A 15,954-nucleotide genomic window follows, 5' to 3' on the forward strand; every position below is an offset into this window, starting at 1 on the left:
TTTTAGTCTTGACATCATTCACCCATTCACACCCATTCATATACTAATGGCAGTGGCTAAGGATCCACCTGCCACCATTGACTAAGTATGTCCTCTACTACACTTTTTTCACTGACAGTTTTCTTGCTCGTTTATTACATATTGCCAAATTACGCAACACAAAGCTTTGTACAGCTGTCACAGTTCTGATCGCGGAGGTCTTTCCATACTCACAGGCGATGCGGGCAGTAGCCTTGCGACTCTTGGAAGTGCCCAGGTGGCTCCAGGCCACACAGAGACACCAGTAGTCCTCCGGGCCGTGGAAATCCTCCACCTGCTGACGGGACACATTTATCATCACCTCACGCACCTTCAGCCCTGAAACAACAGAGAAGATACAATAGTTAGAGCCTGCTATTGGGACCCAAATCCAACAACCTCCAAAGTATCAGGTTTCAAGTCAGGTTTGGGCTGCTCTGTTATGTAAAGGTTTTGGGTTTGGATTTGATTTGTTTAGTTCGTTCGCAGCAATGCATTGAGTTTTGGGTCAGGTTTGGGCTATTTTGTTACTTAACACTTTGGTCTGGTGTGGGTTTTAACTCTTTTCAATGAAATGTATTTAGAAATGCCACATTCTGTGTTGATCTAAAGTGTTGTTTTTATTTGTGAGTGTCTCCCCAAAATAAATCCATTATTCTGAGTGTTGGACTAATATCAGTCATTCTGAAGGGAACATACATGTTCAATGTTAAAATAAGTTTGTTTGATACTTAACTTCACTAATAAAACCTACGTAATTTAAAAAGAGTCAATTTTCCATTTTCATTCGGTTAGTCCAGGGTCGGGTCGCGGTGGCAGCAGGCCCAGCAGGCTGACCAAGCTTCCCTTACACCCGCAACATTTTCCAGCTCGTTCTGGAAGATCCCGTGGCGTTCCCACGCTAGCTGGGAGATATAATCCCTCCAGTGTGTCCTGGGTCTTACCCCGGGACTCCTACCAGTTTCAAGTGCCGGAAAATCTCCAATGCTCAGGAGGCATCCTGAGTAGATGCCCGAACCACCTCAGCTGAGTAGCGGCCAGGGTTGCAAAATTCCGGGAATATTCAAAGTTGGAAACTTTCCACGGGAATTAACGGGGATAAACAGGGAATATACGGGAATTAACAGGAATAAACTGGAAATTTTGGGGTAATTTAACTCTATGTACCTTGTCATAAGCAGACATGCATGCAAACATTTATAATACAACTTTTAAAAATGACATGTTTGACTTTTTTGACATTTTGTGAGTATAACTTTATTCTTTCATCGAACAACAAAAACATGAACATTGAATAAAAAAGGTGTATTCCCTATGATCACCACCCCCCAACCCACATTTTTTTGTGTGTTTTTCCCTGAATCTAAATGATTTCTTCCTGGACCTCATCAACGTCCTCCTCACTGCTGTAAAAAGTTAGTCTACTGTATACAAATAAACTTGGTATTAAAATGAATGGCTTCAGTTTACCAAGTAATCAATATGCTAGGTATGACAAACAGAGTTGGGAAAGTTCTACATGAACTGGTTCAGTTCATAGTTCATAATTCAACATTTTGAACTAAGTTCACAGTTCCAAAAAATGAACTAGTTCAGTTATTTTTTTCAATATGTTGCGAGCTATAATTGAAATCTCTATCTGTCTGCAATACCGCTCTTGGCCTCTTCGCAACTCGGCGCTCTCACACTTGCCAGGCATAGGGCTGAAACGTTCAGACAACACTGATGACAAAGACGTTCAAAAACAACAGAACGTTTTATGTTTATGTTTCTGGCAGACAATGTTCCCAACCAGCTGCATTCAGGGTCCAGCTGAGCTATGCTTGCATAGTTGTTCTCAACTACATTTAAGTTCAAGTGTTATATGCAAAAAAAATTTTTTTCAAAATTCCCAAAATTCCCGAGACAAAATTCCCGTGGAAACTTACCTGAAACTTTCCTGAAATTTACCGGAAACTTTCCGCCCCTTTGCAACCCTAGTAGCGGCTGAACTCCAAGTTCCCTCCTGACCCTACCTGTAAGGCCCCGCCACCCTACAGAGGAAACTCATTTTGGCTGCTTGTAACCACAACCTTGTTCTTTCGGTCACGACCAAGAGTTTGTGACCATAGGTGAGGTTTGGAACGTAGACCGACCAGTAAATTGACCGAGATGGTCCAGGGCAGAGACAGTTTTACTGCTGCAGCAGTCTCCTGCTCCATCTTACACTAACTCGTGAAAAAAATCCCCAAATACTTTGCTTGGGGTAGGCACTCTGTCCCCACCTGGAGGGATCAATCCACCGGTTTCCGGCAGAGCACCAGGGCCATAGATTCGGAGGTGCTGACTCTCATCCCCACCGCTTCACACTTGGCGCCCCAGTGAACGCTGGAGGTCACGGTCCGAGGAGGCGAGCAGGGCCACATCATCTGCAAACAGCAGAGGTGATCCCAAGACCCGAACCCGACGTTCTCCACCCCCCGGCTGCGCCTAGATATCCTATCCATGAAAGTCACAAACAGGACCGGTGATAAATGGCAGCCATGGCGCAGGCACCGATGACCTTCCGACCACAGCGGCCGCATCTACAATCGAGGTTTTGACCATGGTCCACTCGGATTCCATGTCTCCAAACTCCCTCATGATGTGTGAGAAGTTCTTCCGAAGCTGAGTTGAAGACCTCCCGGACAGGATCCTCCACCAGACGTTCCCAGTTCACCCTCACTACACGTTTGGGCTTGCCAGGCTCTTTAGCCGACTCCCCTGCCGTCTGATCTAACTCACCACCAGGTAGTGATCAGTTGACAGCTCTGCTCCTCTCTTCACCCGAGTGTCCAAGACATACGGCCGCAGACCAGATGATACGATTACAAAGTCGATCATTGATCTCTGGCTTAAGGTGTTCTGGTACCAGGTACACTTATACCTTAAACCTTAAAACTTACACCTTATGCTCGAACATGGTGTTCGTTATGGACAAACCGAGCACAGAAGTCCAGCAGTGAAACACCACTCAGGTTCAGATCGGGAAAGTTGTTACTCCCAAACACCCCCCGCCAGGTTCGTCAACCCTATCGTTCTCTGGGGAAAGTATCCCCACTCTCGCCCGGTGCCTCTCACCCTGGACAACTCCAGAAAAGGACAAAGTCCAACCCTTCTCCAGGAGCTTGGTTCCAGAGCCAGTGCTGTGCGTGGAAGTGAGCCCAACTATATCTAGCCTTTACCGCTCCACTTCCTGCACCAGCTCTGGCTCTTTCCCTGCTAGCGAGGTGACGTTCCACCTCCCTAGAGCTATGCTGATGGCGATCTGCTCGCCCAGGTCCCCTGCCTGGCCGCCGCCCGGTCTACATAACAACTGATCCCGATGCTTGTCCCTGCGTGTGGTCAGTCCACAGGGTGGCTGCTCTATGTTGTTTCTTCCAGGCCCCATGAGCGAAGGCCCGGTCACCAGACGCTCGCCGCCGAGCTCCCCTCCTGGGTCCGGGAGGGCTCCCCGGTTTCCCTGGTCCGGGCGAGGTAACTGAAGTCTGTGTGCCGCTATCCATCAGTTTCTTTTGTACTGCTCTTAGTCTGGGCTCTCCTTCAAGAGCTGTTTGCCTTGGGAGACCCTACCAGGGGCTAATGCCCCGGACAACATAGCTTAAAATGGTTTAAAAAGATTTAACAGTGTCTATTGGTTTTACACAAGAGAGAACCAACGATCTCATGGGTGAAAGTCCCATGTTGGACCCATCTGTCCACCCTGACCTTCTCCCAAGGTGCATTTTGATTAGAACGTATATTCTGTAAAACCTGTGAACTTGTGGGTCTACCACGGAAAAGGTCTCCTAGGAGACTTTTCATTTGCATTGTTTCCGTGGTTCTGGTATGCAATATTAATATATTAGGTGCCACCACCGCTTAATGCATTGTTAAAAGGTTCTGATCCTCTTACATATTTGTATATGTGTAGTAGTTGCCATCATTAAGGAGCCATTATCGTGGCAAAAATATGGCTTAGGACCTTGGGTTTTGATGGTTGTTGCAGTCAGGTTCAGTTAGGTCAGCTAGGCACACGCAGTGAATGTAGCAAACTGAAATAGGAAAGCCCTGCATTCTAAATAAGGGTCCTTAAATAATCATTATCAATACCCTGATATGTCTACAAGCTTGCGTCAGTGATCAATGGATATTACAGAATTAGTTATGCATAAATTCTTATGAAGGCTGACACACTTCCTTTATCAGTGCATCCCCCCCACCCCCCTCGGCTGAGCATCACTAAGGAAATTGGCATAAACACAGTCCCCCGGGGCCTCTACTGTATCTTGTGAGTGCTCAACGCCACTAACAAAAGGAGAGCTAAATCAGCTGTAGCAGAATTAGCATTAATAATTTAAACCACACTTAACCACACTTCAAACAGCATATGTAGACTCGCTGTGCAAGCGACAAAAGGACAATAACCCATATTATGTAACACAAAAGGCATGTGAACACAGCACTTTGCGCAATGCTCTGACTGTATTTTATTGAATGCATTAAAGAAGAAGAAGAATAGGAAGAAAACCCTTTATTTGAAAATCCTCTTAGGCAACACGCTCCCTCCAGTTGGAAGTCTCCGTCACCCTGTCATCTAGCTTCAGATGGGTATACAGCAACTGGTTTTAATCTGAGTCCTCGGCTTAGGGCCTGTCACATGTGTTTTCTCACCGCTCCTCAGAGCCTTTCGCTGCTTGTAGGCCACAGCTGGATTAAAGGCAAGGGATGTGCAATGAGCTGGGCACTGCCAAAGACCAATACCCAAACCCCTCCTCTTGTGACTCTGGCTTTTGTGAATACACCCTCTCTGATAAATAACACTTTAATCTGACATGCTCTTACTCAAGTCAAACAACCTCATACTGCTGCTGCACAGCTTGCGAAGCACTGAGCAGACTTTGGAATGAATACCAATTAAACCCAAGTGACTGGCAGCGAGGCCACGGCAAATGATCCACGCTGGCGTTCGCAGTGAAATTAAGAAATGGAGAGCATTTCGTGGCGGGCGGTCTCCAGTGTGCCGGGTGTAAATGGCAACAACAGAAAAGTGGGCTTCTTGCTTTTTTGTCACACCAAACACGATGGACAAGTTGTGAAAGGCTGATACAAATTAGGCCGTTCATCTCAATATGGTGCACTGCGGTGTCTTTGTCGACCGGAGTAGTTTAAATCGTGATTAACAGGCCTGGAGAAAAAGAAAAAAAAAGGAACTTTTAAGAAGAGGAATAAACAAAGCCGCGGCTTTATGGTTGGTGTCTCCTCGTCGCAGCCCCTGTAGAGGCAGAGACACAAACACAATTCATAATTTCTCAAGCAGCGCGAGAGCTGGCAAGTGTATGTGTGGGAGGAGAGACAGCGGAGAAAATAATGACTGATGACTTTCCGTGATGCCCTAAAAAGTGTGGGCCTGTGTTTTGGAGAATAAGGAGAGAGAGAGAGAAAGGTAAGCTTTTCTCAATAGAGCAACATTTCTTGGAGTCCAAATAGACGTCGACAGTTTGCCGGCGAGATGGAGATAAGTGCTGCCTATGTGTCATCTGTCAGCCCTTTTTGTTTATAGGCAGAATACTGTTGACAGGGCTCATTAGAGTAAACCACTTGATCTGTTCTCCTCCCCAATCCCCTCCTTGCTCTTCACAGTTTCCTGAATCACTTGATGAATCCGTCCAAAACGGCTGAATCCCTCCGAGAAAGATTGGCAAGAGGGCTGATATAAGAACTACGCTGTTTCTGTTCTGATTCCAGTGAAGAAGAGCGTGCCACAGTCTAGCTTACAAGAAATGTATTAAAACAACGCATTAGGATAATTTCTGCTTAAAAAGTTTTAAATTTGGGTTTGAATTCAGAGGGAAACTTTTGTCCATCTTTCACTTTTAACACATATTCCCTCTGGTTCTCTTCTGTTAACCATCCAATTAAGGTACAATTGGAATGGGGTGCAGCCCCATATATCAATATTAGACTTTTCAGAAAATGACAATATCTGCCCAATGAACTGGCAAACCCTAAATACTGGTCCATTGGTAAAGGGAAAGTCAGAGCTCAGGATTAGACTCTATCACTCGCACTTAAGCGAATCTGTTTAATGTGACATCAACCCGCTCTCTTTACAGGCTTAAAGCAGAGTCCCTGGTAGCCATATATTCTTATCTTTAGGATAAATTAGGCAATTCAGAAACACAGTTCCTGTAATCCTGGTTGGGACTATATTCACTGCAAAAGCAGCATAAACCTAGGCAGCTGGTGTAGAGCTAATGCAAGGTAATGATAATCAACGTTTTAGAAGCGCATATCTCAGCACAGAAAACTTATATTGTTAAGGAGTTAAGAGGTTGATCGGTAATCATGGCAAAGCTTACAGCAGGCAGACTCTGTAAGGGAGAGAAGCTTGGCTAAATGGATTCACCCGCATCACAAAAGGAGACAATCCTTCCCAGGAAAACACTTAAAGTGACCTAGATTTGAAAAAGCAACTTCATGCAGTCATGCAAATAGTCTCAGTAAAGAAGGCAGACGGAGCTTGACATTTCCCAAATTCAACCAAGCAGTCAGTGTTTGGTAAATTGAGTCAAACTTCAGCAAATTGGATGGCTGATGAGACAACGCTCATCCGACACACTGATGTTGGTCATTTTATTGAATGCTGTAAAAATGAGTCCAAACTCCCAGAAATCAGTGCGCATTGTTGCACTTCTGGATCCCTCGTCTCAAAGTTAATGGGTTATTGTAATGGGTTTGCTTTCTAATTGGTAAAGTGCCTGAAATAAGATCTGTGTTTAAAAGATTTTTTTTTTTTTGTTCTACGAAGGAAATTACATCCGTGAACGCCCTTCTCAATTTTGAAGCTTTAAGTTTAAATCTCAAAGATCTCTACTTCATTCTCTTTGGTGGCACCTATTGCTGGAGGCCCAAGAATGTGCAGTTTGAAGTCGATGCAATTTAAACAGGCGAAACAATCACTATTGATGACTTTGAATAAACAAGCGGTAGCACTTGGACAGGGGATGGACATCCCGACCGAGCTCTTCTTCAGATCCCTAGAGCCAACAAACTCCAGCGTTTCTCCACAAGGCTGCTAGCAGCACTTCCAAGAGGCCAATCGATAGATCCACACTCACAACGGATTGTTGTTCCTGCAACATCGGGGCCAAGCAATCAGCCCATTCCGAACGAGCAATGCATTAGTCCTTTCGATAGAAATGTACATTATTTGGACTGTAGCGTCTGGACAGTAAGACAACACAGTTGTTTAGTGTACTTTTATAATTCATTAAATTGTTTTCCAATGAAGTTATGCTCTTGGGTGGCCATCATAATGCATATCCAATAGATATATCAGAAGGGAGTCACTTACTGACTGAAAGTCCTAATTCCACAAGCGTTTCATTGATTGTTAATTAAATAAAACTCACATTATTTTTGGAATTCCACATAACAATTGACCCTTAGCTAAGCTTTGCCCCTTTGTTGTCTATCAAGTTTGTGCAGAAATATCTAAGAGAGAAGCAAACGTCTACACTATGTGTTCTAAGGATATATCCAGGACGTTAAACTGATTCAGAAACAGTCATTCACTAGGCTAATCCTTCAGTAGCTAGCGTAGCATAGAAATGCTTGTCAACCTTAATGGTGTCCTGTTTTCTGCTTGAGAGGTTTTTAAGACGTAATGTTTAAGAAATAATCTCTTTCCAACCACTCCGGGAAAACGATTATGGAATGAGTCCTAAAACTTGGAAATGTTTTGCATTTCTGTGTCTCTCATCTCAAAGTCAATGGCTTTTTTGAAATATTTTTTGGTAGGATTCCTCAAATAAGGTCTACGGTTAACACAAGATTAATTAAGAGATGTTAATGTTTGGTTATAGGGCAAAAATACCATAAAGAATACCCTAATTGTGATTTTTAAATAAGGCGGTTTATAAACATTGGCTTTTTTTTCGAGGGAACCGGTGTGATACTATCTTTTGGGTTGGCCTACAAAAATACGTCTTCCTTGCAGCACTCTATTAAAAGAATACCAGGCAGAACGGTTACTACGACCAACTTAAAGTCCACAAAACCAGCCTGAAAATGAAGAAAATGAGAAATGATTGCTATGCTATGATTGGCCAGTCCAGGGACGGGAGTGGGCAAAGGATACATTCTAAATTTTCTTCAATGGCCTATTCATCAGCTTCAGCAGTGTTATGTGTAGGATCCCTCAGTCATATTATCATCACTCTGGTGCCATTTCATCATACTTTCCCAACTAGCCTATGCATTTGAATTACCATGGTTGGCGAGCAATTGAATGGTTTAGGGTAGAGGTTTGACGCCACTTCCAGCTGTTAGCTGCTATGTCTTGGAAGCACTAAAGCAGGGTGTGAAATTGCTGCTCCCCTCCAGCCAACTAGTAAATGATGATGGTGATGGTGGCGGTTGAGTTACTGGGTATGACAGGTACCGGCCATCGATCAGAGCCTCTTTTCTACTCGATAAAGCTTTCTGGCTGGTTTAGGGAAAGAAAGACAGAAAAGAACAGATGCTATTTCTTGAGACACCTTCCACAGTGGACAGTAGAGAAGAGTTAGCTTGTTCTTGTGTGATTGTATCGGTCAGTGAATGTATGACCCACTCTCAATGTTCAATGGGTTTTAATCAGCATGTTTCTGTGATAAATAACCAACTCTGTGTCATCTTCTTTCTCATGCCTTTCAGGAGCTGTGCAGATCCCCATTACTGATGCATACAGCACACAGAGGACAGGTGCTCTTATCTCCACTGGTCGTGATGGTCTGCTGCACTGTGAGCCAGCATGTTAATAAAGATAATCAAACTGAAATCACAACCGCTTTATTTATCAAGGGCATAACATGTTGCCGCAGGTTACATAATAGCAGCAGCATTTGTATGCTTTCAAATCAAAAAGGTAACGCTATTTTGAGAGTAGCGGGTTCTTGACTGCTATCTGCAATTGAGCTGATCAGTGATCAGTGGTCAAACAATTGCAATTTTTTAAATTATTACCAGAAAACTCAAAATCATGTTACATTCATACACCACTACAGGGAACAATTCAGGGTTAAGTGTCTTGATCAAGGACACATCGACTAGGGCGGGGATTGAACCGCCAACCCCCTGATTGAAAGACAGACCTGCTAACCACTGACCCACAGTCGCCACTAATTATATACATATTTTCTTCCCAAATGAAAGCCAGAAAGCTGCAGCCAAACATCAAGAATTACAGTACACACTGAACATGAATAAACACAATGCAGGGTTGGTATGCTAAGTACAAAGCAGCACAGATAAAATCAACATATTGCACATGATCCTCTCAGTAGTGTAAATGTGGAATGCAACAAAGCATTTGGAGGCATGCTGTAGTTTGATCTCTCCACGCTGTACTTTAAAGTTGCTCTCTTTGCACTAAAAGAGTATTCATATTTTTGTAGTGTTGGCCATTGTTTCAATCCGTTATAATTCAATAATAGCATCGTATTGAACAAAGTAATGGCTCGGATCTGGAAAATAGTAACACTGCAATGATATCCAATGGCGCAAGAAACATCAGACAGTAACAATCAGACAGTAAGCATATTACCTAAACTACTATATTTGGATTCTGTTTAAATGTAAGTTTAACTTGGCCGGAGTTTTATCAAAACTACAACAACAAAAAACATGCGATCAAATAACTCTTTAAATATGTGCAGGTGTTGTTTCAAAGCTTCTTATAACAGGTGTAATGCAAGTGTTCAAAATCACTTCAACAACATCCAATCACATGTACCACCATCATTATCCGCCATCAAAAGCAATGATGGAGTTCCCTGGAAGCCCTTCAACTAATCAAATCAGGAGAGTGCATGAAATAAAGCACAGTTTGAAAGATCTAGTAAGATTTCACTTGAAATGTATCCAGTTTCTGAAGGCAAAATATGAATTGTTTTGCTGTACGTCATCAGTAGAAAATATCATGATACTGCAAGGCCTATCTTGCAAAGCCTAATAACCATTATAATATTCTGTTTTATCTTCCTTTCCCATATGCTTGCCTGCACTTGGGTGCTACCTACACATGCCTAGAAGAACTGAGGACACTGCGCTTTAGATCTGAGAACAGCATTCACACATTAGCATCGTCCTCCATCGGGGTCTCATTACGTCCGCTCCAGCTCACCAAGTCGGGCTGGCTTCCACACCAGGACTTAATGCTGACAGAGGACTCCTGTGAGTATTGTTCTGAAAAATTCTCCCCGCTGTTTGGTAACCAGAGCACTTAAAGCACGGAGGCTTTGTTCAAAATGCATCCCAAAATTAGCCACCATTTCACTCTGCCCACATTCATATTGCATACCAGCAAAACTGGCTCGCACACAAGAGCCCAGGCACACAGACATACAGTACACACACATTTATGCATGTGCATGGAGCCATTAGAGTCTATTTCCCCTTTCTTTTTGGGGAAAGATATCTGATAGCACATCATTTCTTGTTCCCTCCATAAAAGAGAACCTTTATCTCCCAACTCCATTAGGCCCTGTGCCCACTGCAACCAGAGACACAGTCTCTCTGAAATGATACCCAATTTCAGGCCTGCAAAATGTGAATCAAGCTCGACAAACTCCAAACACGACGCTAACAACGGACGCATCTTGCAGTGTTACGGGATGGCGAGAACAGAAGTGACACTATGCAGCGCGGGTGGGAAACAGCAGCCGTTAGAACCACAGCGGCTCATGAACAAAGAACAAGGACAACTTGTTTAGTAATTCTCTAGCTGTGTCTGGATGGGGAGTTAAATGCAGATTGATACACCAAGCCGACCCACTCAAGTGAAAAGTCATCACTAACTTAAGTTCGTCCCTTTGCTGTTTCTGCTCCAGGTGGCATCTGCAAAAAAAATGGTACTGCACCATATTGAGCACATTCATTCTAATCATTAAGACTACACCATTTGTCTGTATTACACCTGCATTAGTTTCATTTTCATGTTGTTGCTGTACTACTTGTGCAGCTTTGCCAAATGAGCAGAAAACAGGGAACCTGAGGGTATGAGGGTACTGGGGCCGTACGAGCCGTACGAGACGTACGAGACGTACGAGACGTACGAGCCGTACGAGCCTACGAGCCGTACGAGCCGTACGAGACGTACGAGACGTACGAGCCGTACGAGCCTACGAGCCGTACGAGCCGTACGAGACGTACGAGACGTACGAGCCGTACGAGCCTACGAGACGTACGAGCCGTACGAGCCGTACGAGACGTACGAGACGTACGAGCCGTACGAGCCGTACGAGACGTACGAGCCGTACGAGCCATATGGTCCACGGCTGCAGTCTTTTTTGCTTGGGAAGGTTCCTAACTGAGTAAAATGACCTGAAAGTATTAAGTGTCAGCCATGATACGAGCTGGTGGAATTCTCTAAATGCCACGAGCATATCCTTGTTGCTGTTACGTGATGCTGGTATTGATCTTCAAAACATGACTTGGATATCTACCGGCCTCCCCATATTCTACAGAGAAAGGCCCTGCAGTGCTTCCTTTTGGAAATACACACTTGTGTCCGGATTCTCCGCAGGAACTTACATGTGTTAGGCTCCACCAGGGTTGTGCCTTCACTAATTTTGCCTGTGATTTTTACGGGCAGAATCTCGAGGAGAAGCCCAGGTGTGGAAAGCAGCCTGGTAAGGGGCTTCAGGGATGCATATTTTGCATATGATATGGTACTGCTGCGAGAGGCAGGAGTATTTTGCATCTGAGTTTAGCAGATTGGGGGTTAGCATTTCTGCTTCTGAGGACTCCTCCCGAAAATGGCAAATCAGATAATGGCAAAAATGCTAATAAACAAAAAAGTGAACCTTCCGGTCCTGAATTTTGTCTTGATGAAATCATGCAGCACCGAGAGGCTCCTGGAATCATTCTGCATCCTCACTTTCTTCAGTAAGTGTCGCCCAGCTCCGTCTCATGGGTCCAAATTGGAAATAAAAACACTAGCGCATGCATCGATACTCCTGTGACTTCTCAGGTATTATAGCCAAATTCGCTGACTCGTCAGTAAGGGTTCCTTTCTCTCTCAAGTCAAACTTTTACAGCCTAGTTTTCAGGCCTGGCAGCAAACATGCAGTGAGGCTAAAGAAAACCATTTCTGGGAGAAAAAAGTTATCAACCCTCCTTCTCCCCCGAGGAGCATACAGTGGTGGTAAGACGGTGTGTGTATTGTGTGTGTGGGTGTGAGGTGTATTGTCCGGGCCACATTCGGTTAACAACCCCATTAACTGGCTCACAAAGCAACCCCGGGGCAAAGATAACATCAATCTTGGCTTTAGAGGCCATTATGTTTCAGGCTGAGATATACGCACCGCACTGGAAAGGGCGAGGTGAGGCTGCGGCAGTGGAGTAGCTCGAAGGGTGGTAAGGGCTCAGCACCCAGCCCTCCGTCCACCCGGCAACCCCATTCTGATCACACGTACAAACACACACACACACACACACACACACACACACAAACACACACACACACACACGCGACAAAGCCCCCCGCGGGCTACTTGGCAGGTGAGGACTGTTTATCTGCTTTACTCAGACCTTTGCACCACACACACCATCAAATGCATTAACTCAACATATTCTATAGTATGCAAAGAGACACACCGTAAGCGCAACATGAGCACACATTTGTGCAGCAACAGACATGCATGAAAGCAAACAACCCCCTGAGCTCGGCACACATACATACCGACAACCTGTTAACAAGCGCACACACAATGCACACACCCCAGCAAACAAACGCAATCTCATTATCTACATATGCTGCATTGCAATACCAATACAGGCAGTACAAATCACATAGCCAGATGGCTGAGCTACACACACAATGCACATTAACTCTCATACAAATGACAAAATGTACACACAGAGAAATGCTAACCTCCCACGACCACCCACTCCCACACACACGTGACACAGTGTATGAAGGCGCAAGCCTTGTCCCCCCGCTGCGTACCGATGATAACATTCAAACTTTTTCTTTCTGCCTCATCGGTAACTATTGAACACAGGGATTCTATACGGGTCCATGTTTGTGTGCAACTCCATGCGACTAATAGCCAGATTCCTCTAAGGGAGGCTTAACTGCCTCAATTAAAATCACATAAAGGAGAATGCGTGAGTCCTAACAGCATAAACACGTCTCCTCTTTTTGAAAAAAAACAAGGATAAAGAGTTTCCTCCTGATAGAGTCAGGTTGATGCTGATTTCCTCTCACACTGAGGCAGTAATCACGATTAGGGAAGTGCACCAAGAGAGGCGGCGCCGATGATTGACGGCTCCCCACCGCTGTCCGGGACATATGGGTGGGAGGGAACCGCTCTACACCCATGAGATAAGTCTGCTCTCTGCCCGAAGGCGCCCCGATGAGTTTGTCGAGACAGGGACCGTGGGAGGAAGTGCTCAGAGTTTCTTCACAATAGGATATAGGACAGCCTTGACTTCAGGGGATGGAGTTGAGAAAAAACCACCTACATCCAGTGTACTCACCTCCTGGGGTTGACATGAAGCTTGCGTTACAGCGAGTAGCATCAAGCAGAAGTTTGGAAAGGCGAACCTAGGAGGTCAATCTGTTTATAGCTTTGTTTATGCTGACGTAAACAAGCAACCGCGTGTGACTTCGTGCCACATATTTATTTGTATTCTTCGAGGCCAACGTCAAATAGGTAGAGTCTGCAGTAATGACGGTCTGTTCCACAGATATGTTTCATACCTTTGTCACTGTTTTGGCAAATTACTACATGAATTTGGCTTTAATTTGCATAAGGTTGAAATGTTTTGACCTTTAACGTCTCCCTCGCTTCTTATGTTTTTATTGTAGCCAGTGTATCCTGCGTGTCCTGCTATACCACAGCTCCTTCAGAAATGATTCACTTGATCCAAAGTAAATAAATGGGTGCAGTTCTGCACTATATGGAGAAATATTGTATCATGGGACACTTGAACTGCCCACTGAATGACAGTCTAATGAAAGGCTTTGGCTTCAGCTCCTTATGACTGGGTGAGGCAGATTTCATTACAGGCTTTACAGACTGACACCCCAAACACTGTTGAATCAAATCCTAATCCCATATTGGTCTACGCCTTGGTAATATTCTTTTCATATATAGCTGCCTTTCTATTTCTTTCGCTCTCATGTCTCAGATGTATATCAGCAGAGTTATTAGTAGAGCAGAATGATAGCTGTACAAATTAGACAGCTGTGCCAACTTACCCAAGCTTCAACAGACAGATTCACTTGACTAATAATGTGTCCATACAGCCCTTTGATGAAGTGACTGGTATCATACGCATCACAAATAGGATTTTAATGAAAGCACCTGTCGAGCAAATTATTCAGAAGCTGCTGAAAAGTTGGAAACTTCCCAAATATTAAAAAAACAACATCAACCAGGACATCTTTTGATATTTTGGCAGGCTGTTCCTCTGCAACCAGTAGCCTATGCTAATACTACTTGGCTCCTCTGTTTTTTGTATCCATTATTATTTTATTTTTTTCATGAAACAATTTCATAAAACAAAATTGAGTTACTCCTGTGTTAGTCTATTATTATTTGTTGCTTCTTTCCACAGTACAAGGGCATGTTGTTTAGGTTAATTGTTCAATCTAAATTGCCCCTTGGTATCAGAGTAAGTGTTAATGGTTGTCTGTGTCTACTACCCCCTTTACCATTAAAGCATTAGCATGTGCCTCGCATGCGGATTGTATCTGGATATGATCTGACCTTACATATACAACTGAGATTATAATTTGTCTCTGGTGTTCACGTTGAGATCCAATCGCTCAAACAACCAACGGGGTCGAGGAAGAGATTGCTTATTTCTGTCCACGCATGCATGGGGTCTGGAGCTTTTGATACTCACATCCACAGATCTGTTGTGGGGGTTAACCCCCAAACCACTTAAACCCCCAAACTTTATGTATCATGGGAGCAAGAATGTGGTCTCAGTGGGTCCCTGACACCCTCCACAGGTGGTTTGACCTGGTTTGACTATCCGTCCTCTATTCGTTTCGAGTGCATTTACACCTGTTATGTTGTCGAGCATAATCAGACTGCAATGTGGTCGCCCAAAACTCACTGTAATGCCAGGTGCATAAAGTGTAAATGTTTCAGCCCCATAAATTGACTGGCGACCTGTCCTGGGTGTTCTCCGCCTCTCGACCTTTGACCACTGAGATCGTCTCCAGCCAGAGGCTTGTTCAAAGTAATGTGCACTGAAATTGAGCCGGCGGTGCAGAGACTTTGTCATTATTTATTGGACAATGCGCTTCCATCACAATTGATATAAGGTATTCACTGATAAAACTTTCAGCTTCAGATCTGCATAAATCCTTTTGTGGAAATGTTATCTAACTTTGCCATTGCCGGTCCGCTTTTGTAATTCAGTACGCCTTAGTTAGCATGAAAATAGGTGGACGAAACCTTAATGATAACGAGAAGGCATTTAGTGGAGATTTTATCAGGATATTCTCAAAATTGCATTGAGCTGCATCGAGTTTTGCTGTGCACGTGGGAGTGAGAATATAGGAAATGATCTTTATTGTTATATATCCTCTGCATATCTCCCCCGAGTCACCTCTCTGCCTTGTTAGGCTGCTATAATACGTCTAACTGACCTGAAGAGAAATGTATTACTCGGGAAAGAGTCCAACTAAAGCTTCTGTACTTCACCCAACTCTGGAGTCTAATGGGCCACGATTGACAGGAACAGATAAGATCCACCATCCCATCCACACAATATTATGCATCCACATTGTCACTCAACCTGCCTCATCTACTTCACTTCTCCATCTCCCAGGATGCCTTTCAACCGGGGGTGTGATCCTGTTGCCTTTAATCTTATTGGGGTTTTGTGAGCAGATGAGTGTTTTGTAGCTCAGGAGCCGATTGCCATCACTAC

General features: G+C 44.2%; 1 protein-coding gene across 1 annotated transcript in view; it reads right to left on the minus strand.

Annotated features, from left to right (window-relative positions):
* unc5db (unc-5 netrin receptor Db) overlaps window positions 1-15,954 on the minus strand; it is a 179,853-nt gene that overhangs the window by 70,665 nt on the left and 93,234 nt on the right. The window contains exon 3 of the mRNA XM_034541792.1: window positions 214-357. Within this exon, the coding sequence (XP_034397683.1) occupies window positions 214-357 (144 nt within the window). The remainder of the gene's footprint in view (window positions 1-213; window positions 358-15,954) is intronic.

This window comes from Cyclopterus lumpus, chromosome 9 (genome assembly GCF_009769545.1).
Source record: "Cyclopterus lumpus isolate fCycLum1 chromosome 9, fCycLum1.pri, whole genome shotgun sequence".
Classification (NCBI taxonomy): Eukaryota; Metazoa; Chordata; class Actinopteri; order Perciformes; family Cyclopteridae; genus Cyclopterus; species Cyclopterus lumpus.